Genomic DNA, 22,360 nt, shown 5'->3' with positions numbered 1-22,360 from the left:
GTTGTCAGCCTGGGATGGGCTGGATCCTCAGTTGTACCTTGATGCTGTTTCTAATGTGGATTGAAAGTTTTCAAACTCTCAGACCTTTATCACGAGAGAGAATGTGATGGTTTCAAGTGAAAGAGGCTTCTGTTTCATGCAGATGCTTGAATCACAGGTAAAATGTTGCAAGGAAATAATAGGCACCTTAAAACTTGGAGATGCTAAATTCCTTCAGCCCTCACTTTAAACAGTATGCAGTGTAAATGCTCTGGAATCCACTTTCTCCTTGGAACGGCTTCCTTCCGCTGTCTTCTGGCTCCCCACTGCCTGTGCAGCGCTTTCTGTCTCCTGGGCTGGCCTCTTTTCTCCCCTTTTTATTCACTCCCAGTAGGTGATGTCATTTTCCACTGCTGCCATATCAAATTGCTGCAAATGTGGTGGCTTAAAGCAGCACGGATTTTCACCTGACAGCTCTGTAGGGAAGAACTCTGACCTCAAGCTAAAATCAAGCCATCTGCAGGCTGCCTCCTTCCTGGAGGGTCTGGAGGCTGCCCACATTGCGTGGCTTATGGCCCCTGCCTTCATCTGACACGTGGTCTCATCGCAACAGGGTAGTAATGTTGCGCCTCTGACCACAGCCAGCAAAAGCCCTGCTTTAAAGGCCTCGTGTCATTACACTGGGCCTAACAGGGTGGTCCAGCAGCCTCCCTGCCTCACGATCTTTGGCCCTTGCTCTGTTATTTGCTGTAGAAGGTAGTAATATATTCACTGGTCCCTGGGATTAGGGTGACATCTTGTTGGGGAGTGGCTCTAATTCTCCCTTGCACAGATCTCACATGCTGTCATGAATCCTGTTATCACGGGGTGTTTAAAACCTTGGCAATGTTATGGGAATGTAAGTCACAGGGAATAGCAGAAAGCATCTCTGTCTCCCCATGACCCGTGTTCTAGCTCAGGCAGCCTTCGGTCACCAGGAGCAAGCGCGAAGCTTGACCAGGTTGGATTTACAGGCTTGATGCATCAAGAGAGACCACACAACAGGCAAGCTGTAGGGTGTCTCACCAACGAGGGAAAGAATTGTAGGTAAAATTTAAATCTAGGTGTGTTTTGATAGGCGCAAAGCAAAGTAGGACTGTCTATAAAGGAGTTAGCATGTGTCCCCAACCAGAAACTACAGCCAGACTCATTTCCATAGGAAGTGCAGATTTAAGACAAACACGGGATACTGCGTTGAGAAGCCCTTCATCCGAAGCTCTGAACCCAGGTTGGAAATCAGGATCACTTCTTTGTGTCAAAGTGACTTAGATTGCCTGACCAAAGAGGAAGGCTTCATCTTTACTGATTAAATGTCAAGTGGCAAGGTTCCAACAGTGCATCATTCTACAGGACAAAGTTTCTCAGCAATTGGCCCACAAAACGGGGCCCAGTCAGGACACCTGGCGGCTGTGTGCTCACCAGTTCTGCCTGTCCAGCACTGAACTCTCTTGGATCTTCTCTGCACCTCACTCTGTTTCTCTAGTTGAAGGTGCAGTGGACGCTCGTTCATTCTACCTCTCCTCCTCTTCTCCATCAGCCGGGTGGTTCCCTCTATAGCTGTACCCATGCATAGGAATGGCTGGTGTGCCCCAACACCTGCTCCCACCATCACTTCTGCCAGTCATCACCTCTTCCCCAAGCCACCTCAACTAAATGAAGTACAGAAAAGATCTATGGTTGCACAGCTTCAAGCCAGGTCTCCTGCCCCACCCCTGCTTCCAAGTAGCTGCCCCTCAGTCCTTCCTATATGGAGGCACCAGGGCTGCACACAACTCCCATAAACCCCACACAACTGCCCATGGTTCCAGAATACTTTGTGTGTTTTCTGTGTGACTAAAATCTCCTCTTCCCCCTCACCTTCTCCACCTTTTGTCCTGGAAGAACTGCTGCTGCCAGTCTCAAGCTTGCTGTCCTCTCTCTGAAGCTCTTCCTTCACCCCACGGAGAAGTAGCCAGTTTGGGGATGGGTGCTTAGCCTAGCAGTTAAAGACACCAAGGAGCCACCTCAGAATACCTGGGTTCAATTCCCAACTTCCTGCTAATGCAGACTTGAGAAGAAGCAGTGGTGACTCAAGTGATGGTCCCTGCCACCCGATGGGAGAACTGGATTATGTTCCGGCTCCTGGCTGTGGCCTGGGTGCGGCTGCAGCCATCGCAGGCGTTTGGTGAGTGAACCAGTGGATGAGAGCACATGCTCTATCTCTCTCCGTCTCCGGATTGGATCCTATTGAAGCCCAGATCAGGTCTGGAGTTTAGTTAATGGTAATGTGCCAATGTGGGGTTGTTTTAGCAAATGTGTGATGCAAGATATAAGCAAGGCCGACGCCACGGCTCACTAGGCTAATCCTCCGCCTTGCAGCGCCGGCACACCGGGTTCTAGTCCCGGTCGGGGCGCCAGATTCTGTCCCGGTTGCTCCTCTTCCAGGCCAGCTCTCCGCTGTGGCCTGGGAGTGCAGTGGAGGATGGCCCAAGTGCTTGGGCCCTGCACCCCATGGGAGACCAGGAAAAGCACCTGGCTCCTGCCATCGGATCAGGGTGGTGCGCCGGCCGCGGCGGCCATTGGAGGGTGAACCAATGGCAAAAGGAAGACCTTTCTCTCTGTCTCTCTCTCTCACTGTCCACTCTGCCTGTCAAAAAAAAAAAAAAAAAAGATATAAATATAAGCAAGCATTAGGAGAAACTGGGGAAGGGGTATATGAAAACTCTGTAAAGACTTCCAGAATAAAAGTGAATTTAAAATGTTGGTGCCCCTTACAAGATGATGGCCCTAACGGGGTTCTCAGTTTCCCAACCTTATCTTCCCCACCTGTGATGGAACCTTCTGTTCTACCTAAATGGCGTGTACTTACGAACCTCTGAACAAAGTTGGTGTTCTCCCAGCTCCTGCATTTATGCTAACCCTGTGCCTCGCTGGACTGGCAGGCCACCAAAGACTGCCACAGTCCTTCATCACAGTCGGAAGCAAGTTGCTCTGAACATAGTGACACTTAAGTTGCAGGGCCCGTCTCGAGAGGGTCCACCATAGCTGTTAGGAGATTGCAATTTCTCTGTAGCTTCTGCTGCTGTCACAGAAGGTTCTTCATGGACCTGCAACTCTGCATGTAACTGACTTGCAAAGCCTAGGCCCATACCCTTGACGTACCCAGCAGCTGCAAGGGTGTCTAGGAAAGACAGAGGCTGACTTTTCTTGTGCACAGTGGCAGGTGGACTCCACTTCCAACCAAGGCGAGTATGTCCCCCAACACAGGAAGGAGAGCCGTTCACTGGTCCTCCATGGACAATGGCAATTGTTCACTACAGGTGGGTCTTCCAGAAGGTCCACCAGGAAGCATCGGGCTCAGCTGACCTATGTGAGATTCCAGTTTGGTGTAGTCTGGCACAGACAGTTCATGGAAAATGGAATTAAAAGACATGTTTGTTTTGGTGGGAAAAAAAAACAATTTGACATCCATGCACATGAGTATTTAAGTCAGTAGACAAAGTCAAGGGGGTTTCATCTCTGGAGGGCACTTGAATTAAAGCCCCACAAAGGAAAAGGGTCTAGGGCTGGCACTGTGGCATTGGGGGTAAAGCTACTGCCTGCAACCCAGCATCCCATATGGGTGCTGGTTCGAGACTTCTGTGCTCCTGACCAATGCTCCTGCCCATGTGACGCCTGCACCTCCAGCTCAGGGAGCATATGAGCAGGGCACCAAGTGGTAGGATTTGTAGTACAAGAGTGGGGGTTCAGGGAGCTAACCAAGGGCCCTGTGTGTCTTGGGCAGCGGGGCTATGAGGCTGGAAGAGAGAGGGCAACAGCAGATGAAAAGACTCTGTTTTGTTTTGAAGATTTATTTGTTTGAGAGTCAGAGTTACAAAGAGGCAAAGAGATGTCTTCCATCACTGGTTCACTCACCAAATGGCCGCAACTGCCAGAGCTGGGCCAGGGCAAAGCCAGGAGCCAAGAATTTCTTCTGAGTCTCCTGCGTGGGTGCAGGGGCCCAGGGACTTGGGCCATCTTCCCTTACTTTCCCAGTTCACAGCAGAGAGCTGGATCAGAAGTGGAGCAGTTAGGACTCAAACTGGTGCCCATATGGGATGCTGGTACCTCTGGAGGCAGCTTACCCCCTATGCCACAGTGCTGCCCCAACTCAAGTTGTTTTAAATAGAGCACACAAAGACAAGATGGGCTGGCCGAGTCTCCGTTGCCCACACCGCGCTCACCTGCTGCCAGCAGCTCTGCACTGGCTGTTTCTTTGAGGCCAGTGCCAGAATGCCCGGGTCTGGACATAGCCTTTGAGGTCCCCATGGTGACCTGGAAAAGGGGCTGTTGTGGGACTTGTGTTCCAAAGGTGGAGGGTTGGGCGGGCGGGCAGGCACTCAGTGCAGCTTCCTTCCTGCCTGGTGGCTGGCTTTGTGCCCTGAGCTTGACCTCAGATGACCTGTGTATTGGAGCCCATTCCATGGCCAGGAGCCACTGGGCTTCATCTCCAGTGCTTTTTTCTCCTTCAATGCAAGGGACTTTGTAACTCTCCTACTGCTCCAAAAATCCCACTGTCACTGCAGTAAGACCTGGCTGTCTTCTCGGGTGAGCAACCTGCCCTCTTGGTTGCTTCTCGGTTTAGAATGCCTGACTTTAAGGCTGCTAGACCACCACATAGGTAAGGACATGAAGAGAGAGAGAGAGAGAGAGAGAGAGAGAGAGAGAGTGTGTGTGTGGTGTTCCCCCAAGGCCTCTCAGCTGTTACCAAGAGCTGGAGCAAGTCAGGTGTTCTGAGTCCCCCAGCGGCTGTGAGCGGCTTTGCTCCGTCCATGTAAAATTCATTAAATCGTGGACATGTGGACCTTGGCTAATTTGCAAGTCTGGATTAATGTGTCTTGAAATCCCATGTGAAAAAAGGGAGTTATGTTTCAATTGTTGTCCTTATTAACAATACATTAACAATAGATGTTCTGTGGATTGGGGTGGCATAAAAATATTTGACATGCCGGGATTTGTCCAGTGTCATTGATTAGTGGTTGACTTAAAGGACAAAATCCAGCCTTTGTCTCAGTAAGGTGGGACGAACTGCAGCATTTTCTCCCTGCGCAAACGCCTAAGGTACAGACAGCACGCTGGGCAAGGAAAGAGGCAGGTTTCTATCAGCGTACAAGTTGGAGTGGATTAGCCCCAAACAGGCTGACTGTGGCTCAGAAACCTTCTCAAGACTTCAAGACTTGCCTTTCGAGTCAGTTTCTTTTCTTTCCTCCTTTCTTTCTCTTTACGTATGTATGTATTTATTTGAGAGGTAGAGTTATAGACAGAGAGGGACGGACAGACAAAAAGGTCTTCCATCTACTGGTGCACTCCCCAAATGGCAGCAATGACCAGAGCTGGGCGGATCCGAAGTCTGGAACCAGAGGCTTCTTCCGGGTCTCTCACATGGGTTCGGGGGCCCAAGCACTTGGGCCATCTTCTACTTCTTTCCCAGGCCACAGCAGGGAGCTGGATCGGAAGTGGAGCAGCCAGGACTTGAACCAGTACCCATATGGGATGCCAGCACTGCAGGCAGAGGCTTAGCTTCCTATGCCACAGCGCCGACCCTACTCTTTTTTATTTTCATCTACCTGAAAGGCAGAATGATAGAGACAGATCTTCCATCTCCTGGTTCAATCTCCAAATGCCTGCAACAGCCAAGGCTGGGCCGGGCAGAAGCCAGGAGCCTGGAACTGGATCCCAGAAGTGCCAGGCTGAGTTAACCACTCAGCAAGAATGTCTTGAGCCCCAGTGTAGCAAGCACTGAGAGCAGAGAGAGTAGCGAGATGGATATGCATGCACCTCACAAGGCAAAATAAAGGAAGTGTCTCAGCTAGGTTTGCACACCACCTTAGTCGCCGGATTTGGTTCTGTATGATATTTTTGACTGCTTTCTAAAATTAAGCTCCTTTTCAGAGGATAAAGAATGAATTCACTGATTCAAAATCCTCAGGAAAAATGGAGCTTAGACAACAACAATCTCAGGAGGAATTCTCTCAAGATATTCTAAGCTATGGTAGGACAGCTTCTCAAGGGTTTGGTTTAGACAGACTATTTATTTGGAAGTAGGCGTCTGGGATGTGGTTAAAAACACAAAGGCAGGACAGGCTTTTGACCAAGTGATTAGGACACCTGCATCCCACACTCAGCTTCCTGTTAATGCAGACCCTGGGAGGCAGCAGTGATGGTTCAAGTGACTGGGTTTCTGCCACCCACCTGGGAGACCTGGGTTGCTTCCTGGCCCTTGGTTTTGGCCCCAGCCAGGGGACTGTTGCTGGCATCTGGGAAGTGAATGAGCATATGGGAGCTCTGTCTCTCAAATAAATGTTTTTTGTTAAAAGCAGAGGTGCATTTTCATGAGAACAAGACTTTGGACCAGCTGCTTCTTAAGGGAAGAATGACCAAATGGTTTGAACCAACCGTGCGAACACTCGTCATGGGTAATTCACACCGGCAGCCAGCTCTCGCCAGCCAAAATATGAAAAAGGAAGGGTAAAAAAAATTTAAAAAAAAAAAAAGGAAAGAAAAGAAAAGGCCGGCGCTGCGGCTCACTAGGCTAAGCCTCCGCCTTGTGGCGCCGGCACACCGGGTTCTAGTCCCGGTAGGGGCGCCGGATTCTGTCCCAGTTGCCCCTCTTCCAGGCCAGCTCTCTGCTGTGGCCCAGGAAGGCAGTGGAGGATGGCCCAAGTGCTTGGGCCCTGCACCCCATGGGAGACCAGGAGAAGTATCTGGCTCCTGCGCAGTGTGCCGGCTGCAGCACGCCAGCCACGGCGGCCATTGGAGGGTGAACCAACGGCAAAGGAAGACCTTTCTCTCTGTCTCTCTCTCTCTCACTGTCCACTCTGCCTGTCAAAAAATATATTTTAAAAAAAAGAAAAGAAAAGAAAAAGGAAGGGAAGATGTCTTCATTATGGTTACCCTCCCGCACAGAGTGGAGGACCACAGAGACCTCGATCCCTGTCCCAACTCCTCATGGCTCCTGCAAGCGGTGACTCCCAGCCTGGCTGCCCTGTGAGCCCACCTGCCCCTCCTGGGACTTGGCCAGAAGTTTCAGAGGACCCCAAGTGATGGGGCCAGGATCTCTGGAAGTGGGGCCTGGGCATTGCTCAGGGTCTCTGGGTGTTTCCAATGTGCAAAATCCTGACCCTGTCAGGATTTGCTTCCTTCTCTCTCAAGGACTCAAGCAAAGGCACTGATGTTCCACTTGTCTTTTTTAAAAAAAGAAAAAAAAAAACTTTCTGTTTTTCAATCTTTTCAATCATATTAGTACCAGTAACTATTGTAGAAACTTTAGGAGGAAAAAGATATAAAGGGACTGGCATTGTTGCATATTGGGAAAAGTCACAACTTGCAATGTTGTCATCCCATATGAGTGCCAGTTTGTGTTTTGGCTGTTCCACTTCCTATCCAGCTCCCTGCTAATGGCCTGGGAAAGCAGCAGTAGATGGCCCAAGTGCTTGGGCCCCTGCTACCCATGCGGGAGACCAGGATGAAGCTCCTGGCTCCTGGCTTTTCCTGACTTTTCCTGGATCTTCTCTCCACTTGTTTACGCCCCAGATGGCCGTAACGGCCAGGGCTGGGCCAGGCCAAAGCCAGGAGCCAGAGCTTCTTTCAGGCCTCCCGCATGGGTGGCAGGGCCCCAAACACTTGGGCCATCTTCTGCTGCTTTCTCAGGTAATTAGCAGGGAGCTGGATTAGAAGTGGAGCAACTGGGACCCAAAATGGGCTCATATGAGAAGCCAGCATCCCAGGGAGGGGCTTAACCTGCTGCTCCCCAATGCTGGCCCCACAACCAAATAGATTTATCTTTCATTTATTTATTTGGTTCACTCCCCCAAATGCCTGAAATGGACAGAGCCTGGCCAGGGCCAGAGCCTGGCCAGGGCCACAGCCTGGCACCAGGAATTCAATCCAGGCCTTCCACATGGGTGACAGAGATCCAACAAACTTGAGCCACCTGCTGCCTCTTAAGGTTTACATTAGCAAGAAGCTGGATTTAGGGGTCAGAACCAGGAGTCGAACCCAGGCGCCCAGTCTGGGATGGGGGCGTCTCGAGTGGCTTCTTAGCTGCTAAGCCAAAACCCCTCCCTAAACGTATATGTTAATTCCATTTTTACAGGAACTTTTTGAAGCACCTGCTTCAAAACACTTCCCCTGTTCATTTGTTTTGCAAATATTTTTCCTTGGTTCGTCATTCAATTTGGTTTGTTGACTTACAGAAGCGTTTATTGGTTTGCTGCTTAGAAATATTCCTTGATCAGGTAAATAGTTACCAATATTTTCTCCTACCTCAGTGAATACATGCTTGCTTACATGGGAGCAACCAGGCTGCTTCGGCAGGATTTTACTGTTGTGGAGTGAAACAGCCCATCTCCTACAGGAGCCAGGCTTGGAATGATCAAAACTACACTTCTTTTATAGTGTATATTCCTGGAACTACCCCACTTGACACAGATTAATGCAAAAAACATGCTGGCAGTGCCCTCCTTAGTAGGCAAAAGACTTTACAAAGCAAGCACTGTAGCAGTCACCAAACACTGCCCTGCCCCCAACACAAACAAAGCCTGTTTCCCTTCCACAAGCAGAAAGGGGGATGGGAGACGCTTGGAATGGCTGTCCCACGTCCAGGTGGAGACTTGCTCAGCCCAAATTTCCCTTGCTCCAGTGCCCTGGGGACACACTAACCATCAGCAAGGTTACTCTAGAATATAGTATTTGGGACATATGTGCACAAAAAATGATGTGTTCTCTGCTTTTCAGATTCAGTTGGAAGGCCTGCATTTTGATTTGTTAAACCTGGCAGCTGGAATCCTGAGGTTTTTCACTTGGTGTTGATGCTGGGGCCCATGTCCCAGGAGAGCTCACGAGAAGCAGTAGGCACAGCTCAAGAAAGAACTTACCTGCTTGTCTCCAAAGAGCACTCCAGCCAAGGGGCAGCCTCCTCCTCGTGCCCCAGAGGCAATTTCATAAAAGATTGATTGATCGATTGATTGATTTGGAAGACAGGGTGACAGAGAGGAAGAGAGAGCGGTCCTCCATCTGCTGGTTCACTCTCCGAATGGCCACATCAGCCAGGGCTGCACCAAACTGAAGCCAGGAGCCAGGAGCTTCATCCTGATCTCTCACATGGATGTCAGGGGCCCCACGTACGTGGGCCATCATCAGCTGCCTTCCCAGGCACCTTAGCAGAAGCAGAGGAGCCAAGACTTGGACCAGCACTTTGATGTGGGATGCGGGCATCTCAAGCAGTGGCTCAACCCACTGCATTAATAACAACATGCCAGCCCCCAGAGACAGTTTTTTAAATGTCTCTCCCCCCTCACCATTGCATTGTCTTTTTTATGCATGTGAGCAAACAGTTGTTAATAAAGCTAAGCTCTTAGCCCAGGCCTCATGGATGGCTTCCTGCACTTCACTGTCTCTTTTTCTGGCAGCCAAGAGGCTCCTTTTGGGCCCATGGGTCTGGACAGGCCCTGTTGGATTCACCGCTGCCTGGCTCAGGTGCCCTTAGCCCATTGCATGTTCTTATTTAAGTGGCCAATCTTCTAGTTCCCTTGGGGCCTATTTCTGCCTTTAACACCCTATGTTTTGTCTTTACAAATGCAAAAATTGGGGGCTGCCGCTGTGGCATAGCAGGAAAAGCCACCACCTGCAGTGCCCGCATCCCATATGTATGGGCACCAGTTTGAGTCCCGGCTGCTCCTCTCCGATCCAGCTCCCTGCTATGGCCCGGGAAAGCAGTAGAAGATGGCCCAAGTCCTTGGGCCCCTGCACCCACATGGGAGACCCATAGGAAACTCCTGGTTCCTGGCTTCGGATCTGCCCAGCTCCAGCTATTGTGGCCATTTGAGGAGTAAACCAGTGGATGGAAGCCCTTTCTCTCTCTCTGCCTCTCTGTAACTCTGCCTTTCAAATAAATAAATACATACGCCTTTTTAAAAAATGTAAACATTTATTTATGTTCATTTTATTCAAAAGGCAGAGAGACAGAAAGACGGGGGAGAGAGCAGAAGCGAGAGTGAGAGTGATCTTCAGTCCACTGGTTCACTTCCCAAATGCCAGCAACAGCCATGCCAAAGCCAGGAGCCCAGAACGCCATTCAGTTCTCCCAGGTGTGTGACAGGGAGCTAAGTTGTCTCCCAGGTGCACATTAGCAGGGAGCTGGATGGGAAGCAGAGGAGCCAGGACTGGAACCAGGCAGCCCAGTAGGCGATGAGGGCATCCCAACCGCGGTACCGAACACCTAACACTGACTTCCAGATTTTTGGTGTACTGTGGTTTTCCAGAGGCTGGATGTTGACATTCGACTTTTATCTTGGCTTGGGACAACTGAGTGTCACATGGATGTGGGCCACAGCATTATCATGTTGCCATTAAGACAGCCTGAAGAGTGGCAAGACTGAGACCCAGCCGAGGGCCTCGTTCCTGGGTTAGCAGGCAAATCGGACAATTCTCAGGAACGAGGCTAGAGTGACCCCACGTGACTCGATCCATTAGTGCAGGTGTTTCCAAGAATGCCTCTGCCGCCCCGGCTCCAGGAGGGAGGCCTGTGGCCTTTGTAATCTCGACACTAAGTAACCCCAGCCCCTGGAGGCTTCTAAATAGTCATCCGCGCGGGGGCCTGCACGCGCCGGGGAGGTCTCGCTAGATACAGCTTCGGACTCAGCAGATGCTGCCCTCTGCCTCTGTCAGGGGTGGCGCCGCTGCAGGTCTGAAACTGTAACTCCTGACGGGCTGCCAGGCGGCCCAGGAACTTCATCTCAGAGCGGGGGAGGTCTGATTCATAGACAATGTAACTGCTACCCAGGAGAGAAGAGGGACCAAAACGAGAGCATGAGGGAGGCGGGCTGGAGTGGGGAGAGCCGGCAGTCCCGGGAGAAGGCGAGGTCAGGTCAGTTTAGATGAAGCCGGCCCGACCTAGTGCTGATTGGGGCAGGGAGGCCTTTGGTGCACTGCTGCCATCTCCGGACGACAAGGCCGAGCAGGGGCTCCTGCTCCGTGGCAAGCTTCCCGCCGGGCACCTTGACACCACTATGTCCCGGGGTGCCTTACCTAATATACAATGGCGTCATTGATTAGTGTATATATTTCAGCTCTGGTTGTCATGGCTATGTTACCGGACATGGCCGATTGGAGGTCCTTCACACAAGAAGAGCATTTTCAGATGCGAGGCAGAGAGTAGCAGTGAGCATGCTAGCCAAGTTGAATGAACACAATGCACCTGCCTTCCCAGGCAGCATCCTAGGAGCAACTGACAGCCCTGTGTGCTTTCGGAATGGAGTTCTTATAGATATGGGCCCACTGTTTCTCCTCCCCTCTCCCTGTGCTTCTGGGATAGTGGTGGGCTTTTTTTTTTTTTTTTAATTAATTAATTTATTTAAGAGGCAGGGTTACAGAGTGAAGGAGAAACAGAGAGAGAGGTCTTCCATCTGCTGGTTCACTCTCCAAATGTTCCCAACAGCCAGAGCTGTACTGATCCGAAGCCAGGAGCCGGGAGTTTTTTTCTGGGTCTCCCACATCGGTGCAGGGACCCAAGTACTTGGGCCATCTTCCGCTGTTTTCCCAGGCTATTAGTATGGACCTGGATCAAAAGTGGAGCAGCCTGGACTCAAAGCCAGCACCCACACGGGATGCCTCCGCTGCAGACAGAGACTGAACCTACTATGCCACAGCATCAGCCCGTGGAGGGCTTTCTTTTCACAGAACTTGTGAAATTCCTCCTGGGGCTTGATCAGCACACTGTTATCAGACCTATCAGTTCCCCCTGGCCGAGGGCAGGACAGATCCCCCTGGGAGAGTGCCTGGACCCAACTGACAAAGTTCTCAAACAGGGGCAAGACTTCTGATGTACAAGTGCTGGTCCGAGCACTTCTGCATGTCCTCCCTTGCTCAACAGCACAGGATTCCCATTTTTGTTCATCAGCCCCACTCACATGCATAGGCTAACATGCACCTTCCCTACCTAACAGTGGCACGTGGCTAAACTGTTGTAGGCCTGGTTCCCTGTGAAGTTGGGTGGGTAGGGAAGGCTGGGGCGATGTGAGTGCCTTTGGTGTGCCAAGGTCTGCCACAGGACTTTGCCGTAGGGTGGTTCGTTGGACCCCTTGCAAAGCAGGTGTCATTAGTCCCATCTTTGCAGATAGAAGGAGGCCGGGAGGCAAAACGACCTCACTCACAGTCACAAACTAGGGCATGGAGGAGCTGGAAATGGGATTCAGGCATCCAGAAGGTACATCTCAGTGTATGGAGAAAGGGAGAGGGGTCATGCGGGGCTGGGCACAATGTCCACATGGGAAGAACAGGGCCTCTGCTGTGGCTTTACCAACTGGGCTCCTGCACCTGTGAAGTTCCCGCAAACGGGGATTGACGCTGACTCATGAAAAGATACGGTGGTGGGGGGAGTGGGAAAGGAAAAAAAAAAAAAAACAGATATGGAGGAAGGGCTAGCAGTTAAGACACCTGCATCCCATATTGGGGTGCTTGGGTTCAAGACCTGGTTCTGGCTCTCAATTCCAGCTTCCTGCTAATGCAGACCCTGCTGGGAAGCAGGTGATGGCTAAAGTGATTGCGTCTGTGCCACCTTTGTGGGAGACTTGGATTGAGCTCTGTGCTGCTGGCTTTGACCCGCTCCAGCCCTGGCAGCTGTGGGCATTTGAGGAGTGAACCAGTTGGATAATCCCCTACCCTGCCTTTCAGATGCATAAAATGAGAAAAGATATATATATATATATACACACACACACACACACATATATATATATAGGGAGGGGGAGCCTCAAAGGTGAAGTGGGTTTATATCATAGTCAAGACTCAGGACAAATGAGTTACTCAGCAAGACAAAAATACGTGGCAAACCAGTGGAAGCTGAGCCGGTCTTTTAGGGATGCTCAGTTCTTCCCCTAAAGCATTTTCATGGTTCTCAGTGGATTCTTAGGGTCTGTAGTTCAGGAATGTCACCATTTTATACCTATTTTCCATGGTTCTGCCCCCCGGCTGCCCTCACATTTTAACAAGCACCTTTACAAAATGCTGACCTTGTCGGAGGATTTGATGTTGACATTGAACCATAGGCAGGTTTCCCAGGCCCCGACAGGTGTGGCTTGCAGGGTCTCTGGGGCATGTCCCACCTGCGCCTCAAATGGGATGTGTCTTCCTCGATCTCCCTCCTCCTCTGGGCTCCTTGGCACAACCGTCCACTCTGTTGTTCTTCCAGAAACCTCTCTCCGTTTTCTTTCATCCCAATCAACCCCCACCTGTTGATTTCACACCTTAAATCTTCTGCACACTTCTCCCTATCCCTCCGCCCACTGCCCCATCATGTTTTCCTCACCTCTGTGCCTTCATTCTAACATCCTACTCCTGGTACCTCTCCCATGCAGCAGCCAGCACTGAGCAACCCGGGATCCCTGTCCACAGCCCAGTAGCTAGGACAGACCAAGGCCCTCCCACGATGTACCCTGAGAGATCATCAGAGGCTTCCTGAAGTGTCACCTGGGTTAGAGAGGAAGGAGGAGTGGGAGGTAGCGATAAGAAGGCAGAAAAGTCAGCTGCCAAGCTTTGCTGTTGTAGAAGTTCCCTTTGGCGCACAGGCTCCTGGTACCACACGTGCCCCCCGTCCTTGCCTGGATTTCTTTACGCGCTTTCTACTGAATCTGTCCCTTGGCTACTCACCTCTTCCATCCCGCTTCCCTTAACTCTTTCTTTCACCATCGTCTCCATCCCTGAACCTGCTCTAGTACAAGAAATGAAAGTCCATTAGAGTGGCATCTCAAATACACCTGTCCTAGGGGGAGAAACGCCCTGGAAACGGGCGGCACTGAGTGCACACGCATCACACACCTCCCCTGTGTGTTGAAAGGTCTCTCCCTTACCAACCAGGCACACAAAAGGATTGTACTTGCTGCACTTCCCTGCCCCCTTGAGACTCGCTTTGAGTCACTTCCAGGAAACAGCTTGAAGAGTCAATGCTCCATTGGCCCCATTCTTGTTTCCTGTCTTCAGAGTTGAAGAGACACGTGTCCAGCTACAACAGCCTGTGTCCCTGGGTGACAATGGGGAACACAGCTCCTCCTGACCCACACTGGGCACATTCTGTGATTCCAAACTACACTGTTGTTATGAGTTAAGCCACTGAGACTTAGGGACTATTTGAATCACAGCCTAACTGATCCTGACCAATAGATCTGTCAACCAAGGTGTGGGGGTGCCAAAGGCCTTGTCCACGTCAAGCATTCAGCCACCTCAGTTTCGGGGTCAAGCCAAGGCCCTCTCCACCCACCTTGCCCCCTTGGGTTTGAAGCTTTCCAGAGTTTGCCACCTTGCTGTCATGATGAGTATCCGTGCATTTACCCTTGCACGTAATAAAGCTTATCTGATTCACTTTAAATTCAAAATACAGCCACAAAACTCGTTGTGAAGCATGAAGGCATTTGCTGAGCTATTCAAAACTGTAGTCTAGATACCCCACATATGCCACACTCACCAATGCATGTCCAAAAACAACTCCCTAATGAATGCCTTTTTTCCCTGCGAGCAAAATGCCAGCTTCTGTGCTGTATTGGCCCTGGCATTTGTAGGCTGATTTCAGGGGTCCTGGGTTACAGGCTTGGTTCTGCCACTCAGTCATGGATGACCTTGGATACATTACCTCTCTCAGCCCTAGGCCCCTTATCAGTAACATGGTGATGAAAATAAAACCTATGTCACAGAAAAGGAAAGCAACATTTGCACATTTTCCGTATTAGCCACCGTGCAGAGAATGTGTGAGGAAGAGCTTTGAAAGGGGAAAGCTCAGTGTGAATATCAGCTGATAGTATTTTTAACCAAGACTTGACCCAAGAAATCACATAGCCCAAAGCAAAGAAACTTCCTAATGCCTTCCAGCTCTCCAGCCAAGCCCAGGTACGGACTCTGGTACAGATTTACGTTTCTGCAAAAGGTTCCGAACCACAAAGCTCATTCTTCAGATAGAACAAATGGCTTGCCAGCTGAAGAGAAGGAGCAGGATGCAGACCCCTCGTGGAGGCTCGTCACCCTGAGTGATGTGCAGGTTCAGCAAGCCCCCCAGCTGCACAGGTTCCGCGAGAGAACTTCTCAACGAACCACACGTGTGCACAACCAATCACGCCTCCTGCTCCTCTCCCGCTGAATCACTCGCAACACCCAGGCCGTTCACCACGGAGGTGGAAGCCCCCGCTTTGCTCAGCGAAATGCCCCCTGCGGCCCCTGCAGGCCCCGGGCTTCCTCCTTGGAGGACAGCTCCCTTTCTAGCCTTTGGGGCAGCAGCGCACATTAGGTTCTGACCTCAGGAGAGGGGTTGCCTCAAAGAGGCTCCGCCCTCGGCCGCTGAGGGTGGGGCCCGCGGGACGGGCTTGTAAAGGCAGCCAAGCTCCTTCTCGCTTCTCTAAGCGCCTGGGGGCCTGATCCACACCGAGGCTGAGCTGGCTTCCTCTAGTCCGGTGCTTTCTCGGGCTTGACATCACCTGGAGGGCCTGTTAAAGTGGATTGCTTCTGAGTCTGTGGTGTAGGGCTTGCATTTCTCACCAGTTCCGAGGTGATCGTGCTGCTACTGACCCCGGACCCCAGCTGGAGCCGCTGTGTGTAGGTTAGTGCTACCCCCAGCCAGGGAGGCTGGCTCCCTGCCTCCACACACACCCCAGCTGTTCTCTTGCTCCAACACGGTATGAATAGGGAATACACACGCCAGCAAAGGTGGCTGGAGACCTGCAGGCAGGACCTAGAGCGTTTGGACTTGATCTTGGGCTCTGAGGGTTTGTGGTATTGGAAGGCAGTCAGGAAAGAAAGTTGGAAGCCACGGGTTCCTGGTGCAGCTAGAGTATTTCATTGATCAGGCTCTACTGACCCATTTCCTCGTTCAACACGCGGTGATTGGGTGCCAGGTCTAGGGTTACAAAGGTGGAAAACAGCGCCCCGCCCTCCAGGAGCCCGTAGTGACTGGCAGGGAAACATGCAAACCATGTCCATAAGATAACTATTCCTTCGCAGGAGGGAGCGTGCCCCCTCTCTGGGGGGTGGGGGGGGGCAGACCTGGGATCTGTGTAAGGACCTGGAGAAGCTTTCAGGGAAAAACTGGCACTTGTGCCCAGACTTGCAGGATGAGAGGAAATTGGCAGGTAGGAGTAGCTGAGGCGAGGGGGCTTCCCAGGCAGGAAAAAATTGCAATGGCGCTGCCGCAGCGTGTGGCTGCAGAGGGAAACATGCCTGGGGAGGCCGGCAGCGGGCCTGGGTCTCCTTCCCCCGCCCCCTGGCAAGCCGCTTGTCAGCTGCTCTACCCCAGGCTCTGCCCCGGCAGCCTCTTGCTCTCCCTCTGCACGGCCCCTCCTGGTGAGCTCCTCCAGTCTGTGCCCAGGCCTCAGTCTACCAGCTGTGCTCATCTCCACATGGGTGTCCCAGGCATCTGTCGTCCCGTACTCTGTCCCTGCGAGTGGCCCAAGGTTCCATCCACCTGGTTACCTAAGCCAGGGGTTTTTATGAAAGGACCCTCTTATAAATTGCTGGTGAAGACTCAAGTGGTACAGTAAATGGCTGGTTTCGTTTACCAAAACAGAATACAGGAGCAAAGGTGCTGGTCCAAATTCTGAGTCCACAGTTCACTAGCCAAAAGATCTTGGACAAGTTACTTAGGCCATTTTCTTATCTGTAAAATGGGTTTGCTGATAGTACTGACCTCACAAGGTTGTTCTGTAAAGAACGATTGCTATTTATCGAGCCCTATGCAAAGTACATTACTGGGGTTCTGTTGAGGATGATGAGCACCTAGTCCAAGGTCACACTACTAGGCAGAGCCACATCTGAAACCCAGAGTTCTTGGCTACCAAACCATTGCCACGCTGTCTTTCTGAAGACTGTGTTAACAGGAAAATGCTTACGGTGTGTTCAGTGAAAAGAGGATGGCAGCTGGTATGATTAGTTTGAACACAACTGTTTTTCTTGTTTGTTTTTAAGGAAACTAATACACAAAGAGAAAAGGCTAGGGGGAAATATAGCCAATGGTTAAATAAGGTTATATTTGGTGATTTTTCCCTTCTAATGTGTATTTTCCACATTTTATATGCATTATGAAAATAAGAATTGTTACACAGGAGCAGGCATTTAGCCTACCAATTGAGACCCATGTCGGAGTACCTGGGTTCAATTCCCAGCTCTGGCTGCTGACTCCGGCTTCCTGCTAATGTAGGCCCTGGGAAGTGGTGTGGTGGTGATGGCTCAATCAGTAACTGGGTTCCTGCCCCCCAGGTGGGAGACCTGGATTGAGTTCTCTGGTTGCTTCAACTGTTGCCAGCCTTTGGGGAGTGACCCAGCAGATGGGAGCTATGTGTCTCAAACAAACAGGCAAAAGACAAGTCCACAACCTGTTCTCATGTTTGATTGACAGTTACCTGTATCTGCTATTGGTATTTCTTCTCAGTTCTAGTCTTACTTCCCTGAACAAAAAGGGAAGTGCCACGGAGGCCAGGGAAGCAGGTTTTGCAGCCGTGCTCACCACCGCCCACCCGGCCTCTGGAGCAGGTTGTCAAACTCAACTTGCAGACGTTGGGTGATCCAGATAGACTGAGGCTGCTGCTACTGCCCGGGGCCTTCTGGGCAGCGCTCCTTGAGATCAGTTACTTTTTCTTCCTCCTCCCTCCCCCGCCCCTTCTAAATAGCCGGTCAAGTGCTCTTTTTCCAGTTCTGGCTGAGTCGTTAGCTTCAGCCGGGCGGGGACGCCTGCCAGGTACCTGGCTCGGTGAGCACCGCCCAAACTGGTCCGGCTAGTCCGCCCCGTGGCTGTTCCTGCCAGGACTTGCCCGTGTGTGCACTAGACCCACCCTCTCGCCAGCAGCCCAGGTAGGTGGGAGGCAGCTGCGGGCATCAGCCTGGCAGTCAGGCCAGATGGGTGGAGTTCAATTAATCTAACCTGGAATTTCAACTTGGCCAGCCCAACAGGTGAGGGGGGAAAACAAGCAGCAGAGAGACGGGGTCAGTTTGGCAACTTGGAAAGACTCTTGCGCTGTGTCCCTTAACCCCCTTCCCCCCACCCCCAAGCCGGGAACACAGCCCCGGGCGACTTTTCAAAGTGTCTACACCGGGTTTCAGGGCCCGGTCGCACCTCGGCCCTTCCCGCACGCTGTCCTCCTCGGGCACCCTCCGCGCCGCGCCGGGCCCCTTCCCCGGGCAGGCAGGGCGGGATCGGGAGGGAGGGAATCGGATTAGTCTTTGTTTTCGACGCCAAAGAGCCGAGCGCTGCGCGGCGGCGGCTCGCGATGGCAGGGCCCAGGGGTGCGCCTGGGCGGGGCACGCGGCTGTGACCCCCGAGAGGGCGCCCGCTGCCGGCCCTCAGCCTCTGCCCCCGGGCACCTCATTCTTGCCGGCCAGGCCGATTCGGTACGCAAAAACGCGATGTCCCCTATTGTCTCGGAATGAGCGCGCGGCGGCCGGGGGAAGGGGGTCAGTCGGTCTCAGAGGGCAGGGCTGCCGAGGGGCACCGGGGCCGTCCGGGCCCGCACAGTGGCAGGAAGTGGGGACTCCGAGGCCGGCTCGGCCGAGGGCCTACGCTGGGAGGTCTGCGTGCCCCACCCTGCCCCGCAAGCCGGGGCTGCAGCTTCGCGGGGAGCTGGGGCGACCAGCCCCAGGGGAGGGCAGCTGAGTCCGGGAGGGCCGGCCGCGGGGGTGGGAAGGCACTGCAGGTGCAAAGCCGAGGCGGCCGCCGGCCCTGCCCCCACGCGCCCCCTCACCCTTCGCTCCCCCGCCGCGGGAACTCCCTCCTCTCGCGCGGCCCCGGCCCCGCGGAGGGGGCGGCGGCGGCGGTGGCCGGGCCGGCGGGGCTCGGCGGGGCCGCACGTGCGCGCCCTCCCGGGCGGGGGAGTCCCCGGGCGAGCACGTGCCGCGGCGCGCGGGGGGCGGGGAGTCCCGCGGACGCCTTCATTGCTGCTGCTGCTGCTGCCGCCGCGGCCGCCGCTGCCTCTTCCTTCCTCCTGCGTCGTCCCCTCCTCGGCCCGGGCGGGGGGCTCAGCGCGCCGAGCTCTGCCGGGCCAGCCGCTCCGGGAGGCGGGCGCCCCAGGCTGCGGCGGCGGCGGCGGCCGCGACGGTGGTGGCGGCGGCGGTGCGGGCCGGGAAACTTTGCCCCTTTGTGCGCTCCGCCCCGGAGGCGGCGGGCAGGTCGGTGCAGTCGGTGCCTTTCCGGCTCCGGGGTGGGGGAAGGGAGGCGCGGGGGGCCCGGCCCGGGGGGGAGGGGCGGCGCGGGCCGGCGCGCTCCGGAGAGGGAGGGGGGCCCGCTACTTTGTTGCGGGGGCCCGGGCGGGGGTGCTGCGGGTCATCGATCTGCGGAGCCGGGCGGGGGCGGCGGGGCGGGGCGGGGGCTGCGGAGCTGCCGGAGCCCAGCGGCCGAGGCCCCAGAACAAAGGAGCCCGAGCGGCGGCGCGCGCGCAGCCCGGCCCGCGGCTGGAGCGCGCCCCCCCCCCCCCCCGCGCCCCTCGGAGGCGCGGGCCGCCCTCCCCAGGCCCGGGCTGGGACGGCCGTGGGGCGGTCGGCGCGGGCAGCAGCGGGCGCGCCCCCACCTCCAGGCCGCTTCCGCGCCGGGGGCGCCGGGGCAGCCCCGCCGCGCGAGGCTCTCGGCAAACTTTATTTTGAAAGCTCTGCTCCCTTGGGCAGGGCCCCGCGGCCTCCCGGGAGAGGGGTGTGGGGGAATTTGGTGAAACTCTCACAGGCCTGTGGGGGTGGGGCAGAGGGCAACTTTCTGAGAAATTTCACCTGGTGCACTCCTGCGGTTCGTGGTCCAGCCCCCCTCTCGACACGGGGAGCGGGCGCTGGGTGCGTCCCGCCCGCGGCTCTGGGCAGGACCCGATGTGAGCTGGCTCCTCTCCCCCCCAACCCCCTCTCCCAGAAGCAGGAAGAGGCGACACGTGAAAGTTGTCTCCGGGCCCCCAGTGATGCGCTTCCCCTTTCTGTCTTGCAGGCCGGGCCTCCTGCTCCACCGTCCTGACCCGGGAGGGGAAAATAGCACCTCGCCGTGCCCTGCCCTGCCCCACCGCACGCCCAGCTGCTCACCTCATGCCCGGCTCTAGGGTGGGCGAGCCAAGATGATCCCTTCCCTGGGAGCTGGCGCTGGTGCCCTCCCCCAGATCCCGGGCCCCAGCAGGTGGGAGAGTGGCCCCCAGCGGAGCCCCAGCAGTCGGCTGCAGAGGAGGTGAAGAGGGGCTGAGAAGAGCGCCCCCCCACCCCCGAGAGTGGAGCCCCTTGCCTTTGCCCCTGTCCACGCCTGACTGTTCTAGGACAGAAGGAAGGACCTGTTGGTGGCCTCGAAAGGCTGTCCGACCCCGGACTGTGGTGCTGGCCCAGCCCTATGCCCCCGCCCCTGGCAGCGTCATGAGTCAGTTTCAGGTGCCCCTGGCCGTCCAGCCGGACCTGCCAGGCCTTTATGACTTCCCTCAGGGCCAGGTGATGGTAGGGGGCTTCCAGGGGCCTGGGCTTCCCGTGGCTGGCCCCGAGGCCCAGCTGCGTGGGACTGGCGATGGGCGAAAGAAACGAAAACGGTGTGGGACTTGTGAGCCCTGCCGGCGGCTGGAGAACTGTGGAGCTTGCACCAGCTGTACGAACCGGCGCACGCACCAGATCTGCAAACTGCGCAAATGTGAGGTGCTGAAGAAGAAAGTGGGGCTTCTCAAGGAGGTAAGCGCGGCCCTCCCACTAGCCACCTCCCCTCGCCTCGTCCCTGCCCAGAGGGTGGTGTGATGGGGGGGCGGTCTCCTCGGAGACTGGCCCCGCTAAGCTTCCGATCCGTTTCTCTTGGTCCGGTGTTGAGTGGCCGGTGACAGCGTAAGCTGATGGAGGTGCTCCGCCGAGAGCAATGGTGCCACGGGGAGCTCCGGGCTTGCACCTGCATCTCAGATGTTTGTGGTCGATGTCTAGCTTTCTCTCTGGAAGTTTCTTGTCTGGTCTGGAGCCTCCGATGTGGCGTTGCAGCGCCGTGCTTGCCTGGGCAGTGATGGTGTCAGGTAAAGGGGCAGAGGCGGATGCATCTGGAGAGAGTGCTCTGCGGTGACAGCTTGCTTTGATGCTGCCTTGAGGCGGTGGAAGGTTTCTTTTCCTAAGTCTTCTCTGGGATAGCGTCGTCTTTCTCTAGTGGCCATTAGAGCCAGCTGAAGTTGTTTGGAAATTTAATGGGAAATCCATGATGCGGATTCCCTTACCATCCTGAGAACTTTTTGAGGTCAAAGACTTCTTATCTCGGTGTTCTCAGCACCAGGCAGAGTTTCCTGGCAGGCAGGGGGCACCCAGATACCAAGAGCGCAAATGAGTGATGCGCGTTTGAGAGACTTAGGCAACCCTAGGGAGCTGTGCTCCACTTCCTTGGGGTCAGAGGGCAGAGGAGGGACGGTGATGAAGCTAGGGTGGGGGCTGGAGTGGAGAGATGGTGCCGCTGCACGGACCCCTTTCCCTTCCAGCCCGCTGGCGGACTGCTGGCTGGAGTGATAGCGGAGAGTTGGCAGAATTAGGGACGAGCGGAGTTGAGCAGCTCAAGCGGAGCCGCGTAGCGGCTGAGGTCGATCCAGGCAGCGGAACTGGCGCTGGACAGAGGCAGAGGCCTGCGCTGGCCTTGGGGGCTCCTTGGGCTCCACTGCTCTCTTGTCCGAGGGCCCGGACCCCGCAAGCCCCCTGTCTGGACCTGTCTGCCCCCTGGGGAGAAGGAAGAGTTGTGCTTGCTGGCCTTCCAAGCCCTTGCAGCTGGCTGGGAGCTGCTGTGCTGCTGAGGGCGTGGGCACCTGTGGCTGCGACGGGCTGGCTTGCGATTCCCTGACCGCGGAGTGCTGCGCTGTGCTGCGAGCTGGCGGGGCTGTGGTCCTGAGCCTGGGAAAAAAGGTGCAAGTGCTGGGGGCAGGGAAGTGGGTGTTGCTGGGTGCTTCTGCCCTGCGCACCTTCTTGTCCACTCCTGTGGACACTTGTTTGTCATGAGCCAGGAACTGCAGACTCAGTGCCCCTGTTTTCCCCGTCTCTGGCTAAAGCAGACATCTGGATCACATCTGCAGCCCCCCACCCCTGCCCTGTGGACAGTGTCCGGCCCCTGATAACTGTGAGTGTTGGAGTCAGCATCTCGCTGGCCCAGCGTCCTGTGGGTCATTTCCAGCAGGGGGCTGGGGCCAGGGGTGAGAGCTGGCAGCTGGTGCAAGCTTGGCTCCTCTGCTTGCTTCCTTCTAGTATTCCTTTCCTCCCCACTCCCTTTGTCTCACTCCATTCCTCCCATAATCAAACCCAAGGGGTGAGCGGAGGCTGAGCTTTCTGGACTCTGTGTTGCTGGAATCACTGGTCCTAGTGAATCGTGTTGAAGTGCTGCTTTTGGCACCGGCGGGCA

At 54.7% G+C, this 22,360-nt stretch overlaps 1 protein-coding gene across 3 annotated transcripts in view; it reads left to right on the top strand.

The window, feature by feature from the left end:
* The first annotated feature begins 17,875 nt into the window (after nt 1–17,875).
* Nucleotides 17,876–22,360, top strand: part of TET3 (tet methylcytosine dioxygenase 3) — a 110,165-nt gene continuing 105,680 nt past the window's right edge. For 2 of the 3 annotated variants that reach the window (XM_051837383.2, XM_051837366.2), the window contains exons 1-2: nt 18,933–19,170; nt 19,967–20,679. In XM_051837383.2, coding sequence (XP_051693343.2) covers nt 20,377–20,679 — 303 coding nt within the window. In that variant the 5' untranslated portion in view covers nt 18,933–19,170; nt 19,967–20,376. Of the gene's footprint in view, nt 17,959–18,932; nt 19,171–19,966; nt 20,680–22,360 lie in introns of those variants that run through there. The other variant, XM_051837376.2, reaches the window with a different exon arrangement.

This window comes from Oryctolagus cuniculus, chromosome 2 (genome assembly GCF_964237555.1).
Source record: "Oryctolagus cuniculus chromosome 2, mOryCun1.1, whole genome shotgun sequence".
In the NCBI taxonomy this organism is placed as follows: domain Eukaryota; kingdom Metazoa; phylum Chordata; class Mammalia; order Lagomorpha; family Leporidae; genus Oryctolagus; species Oryctolagus cuniculus.
This window is presented reverse-complemented; position numbering and strand designations above follow the sequence as displayed.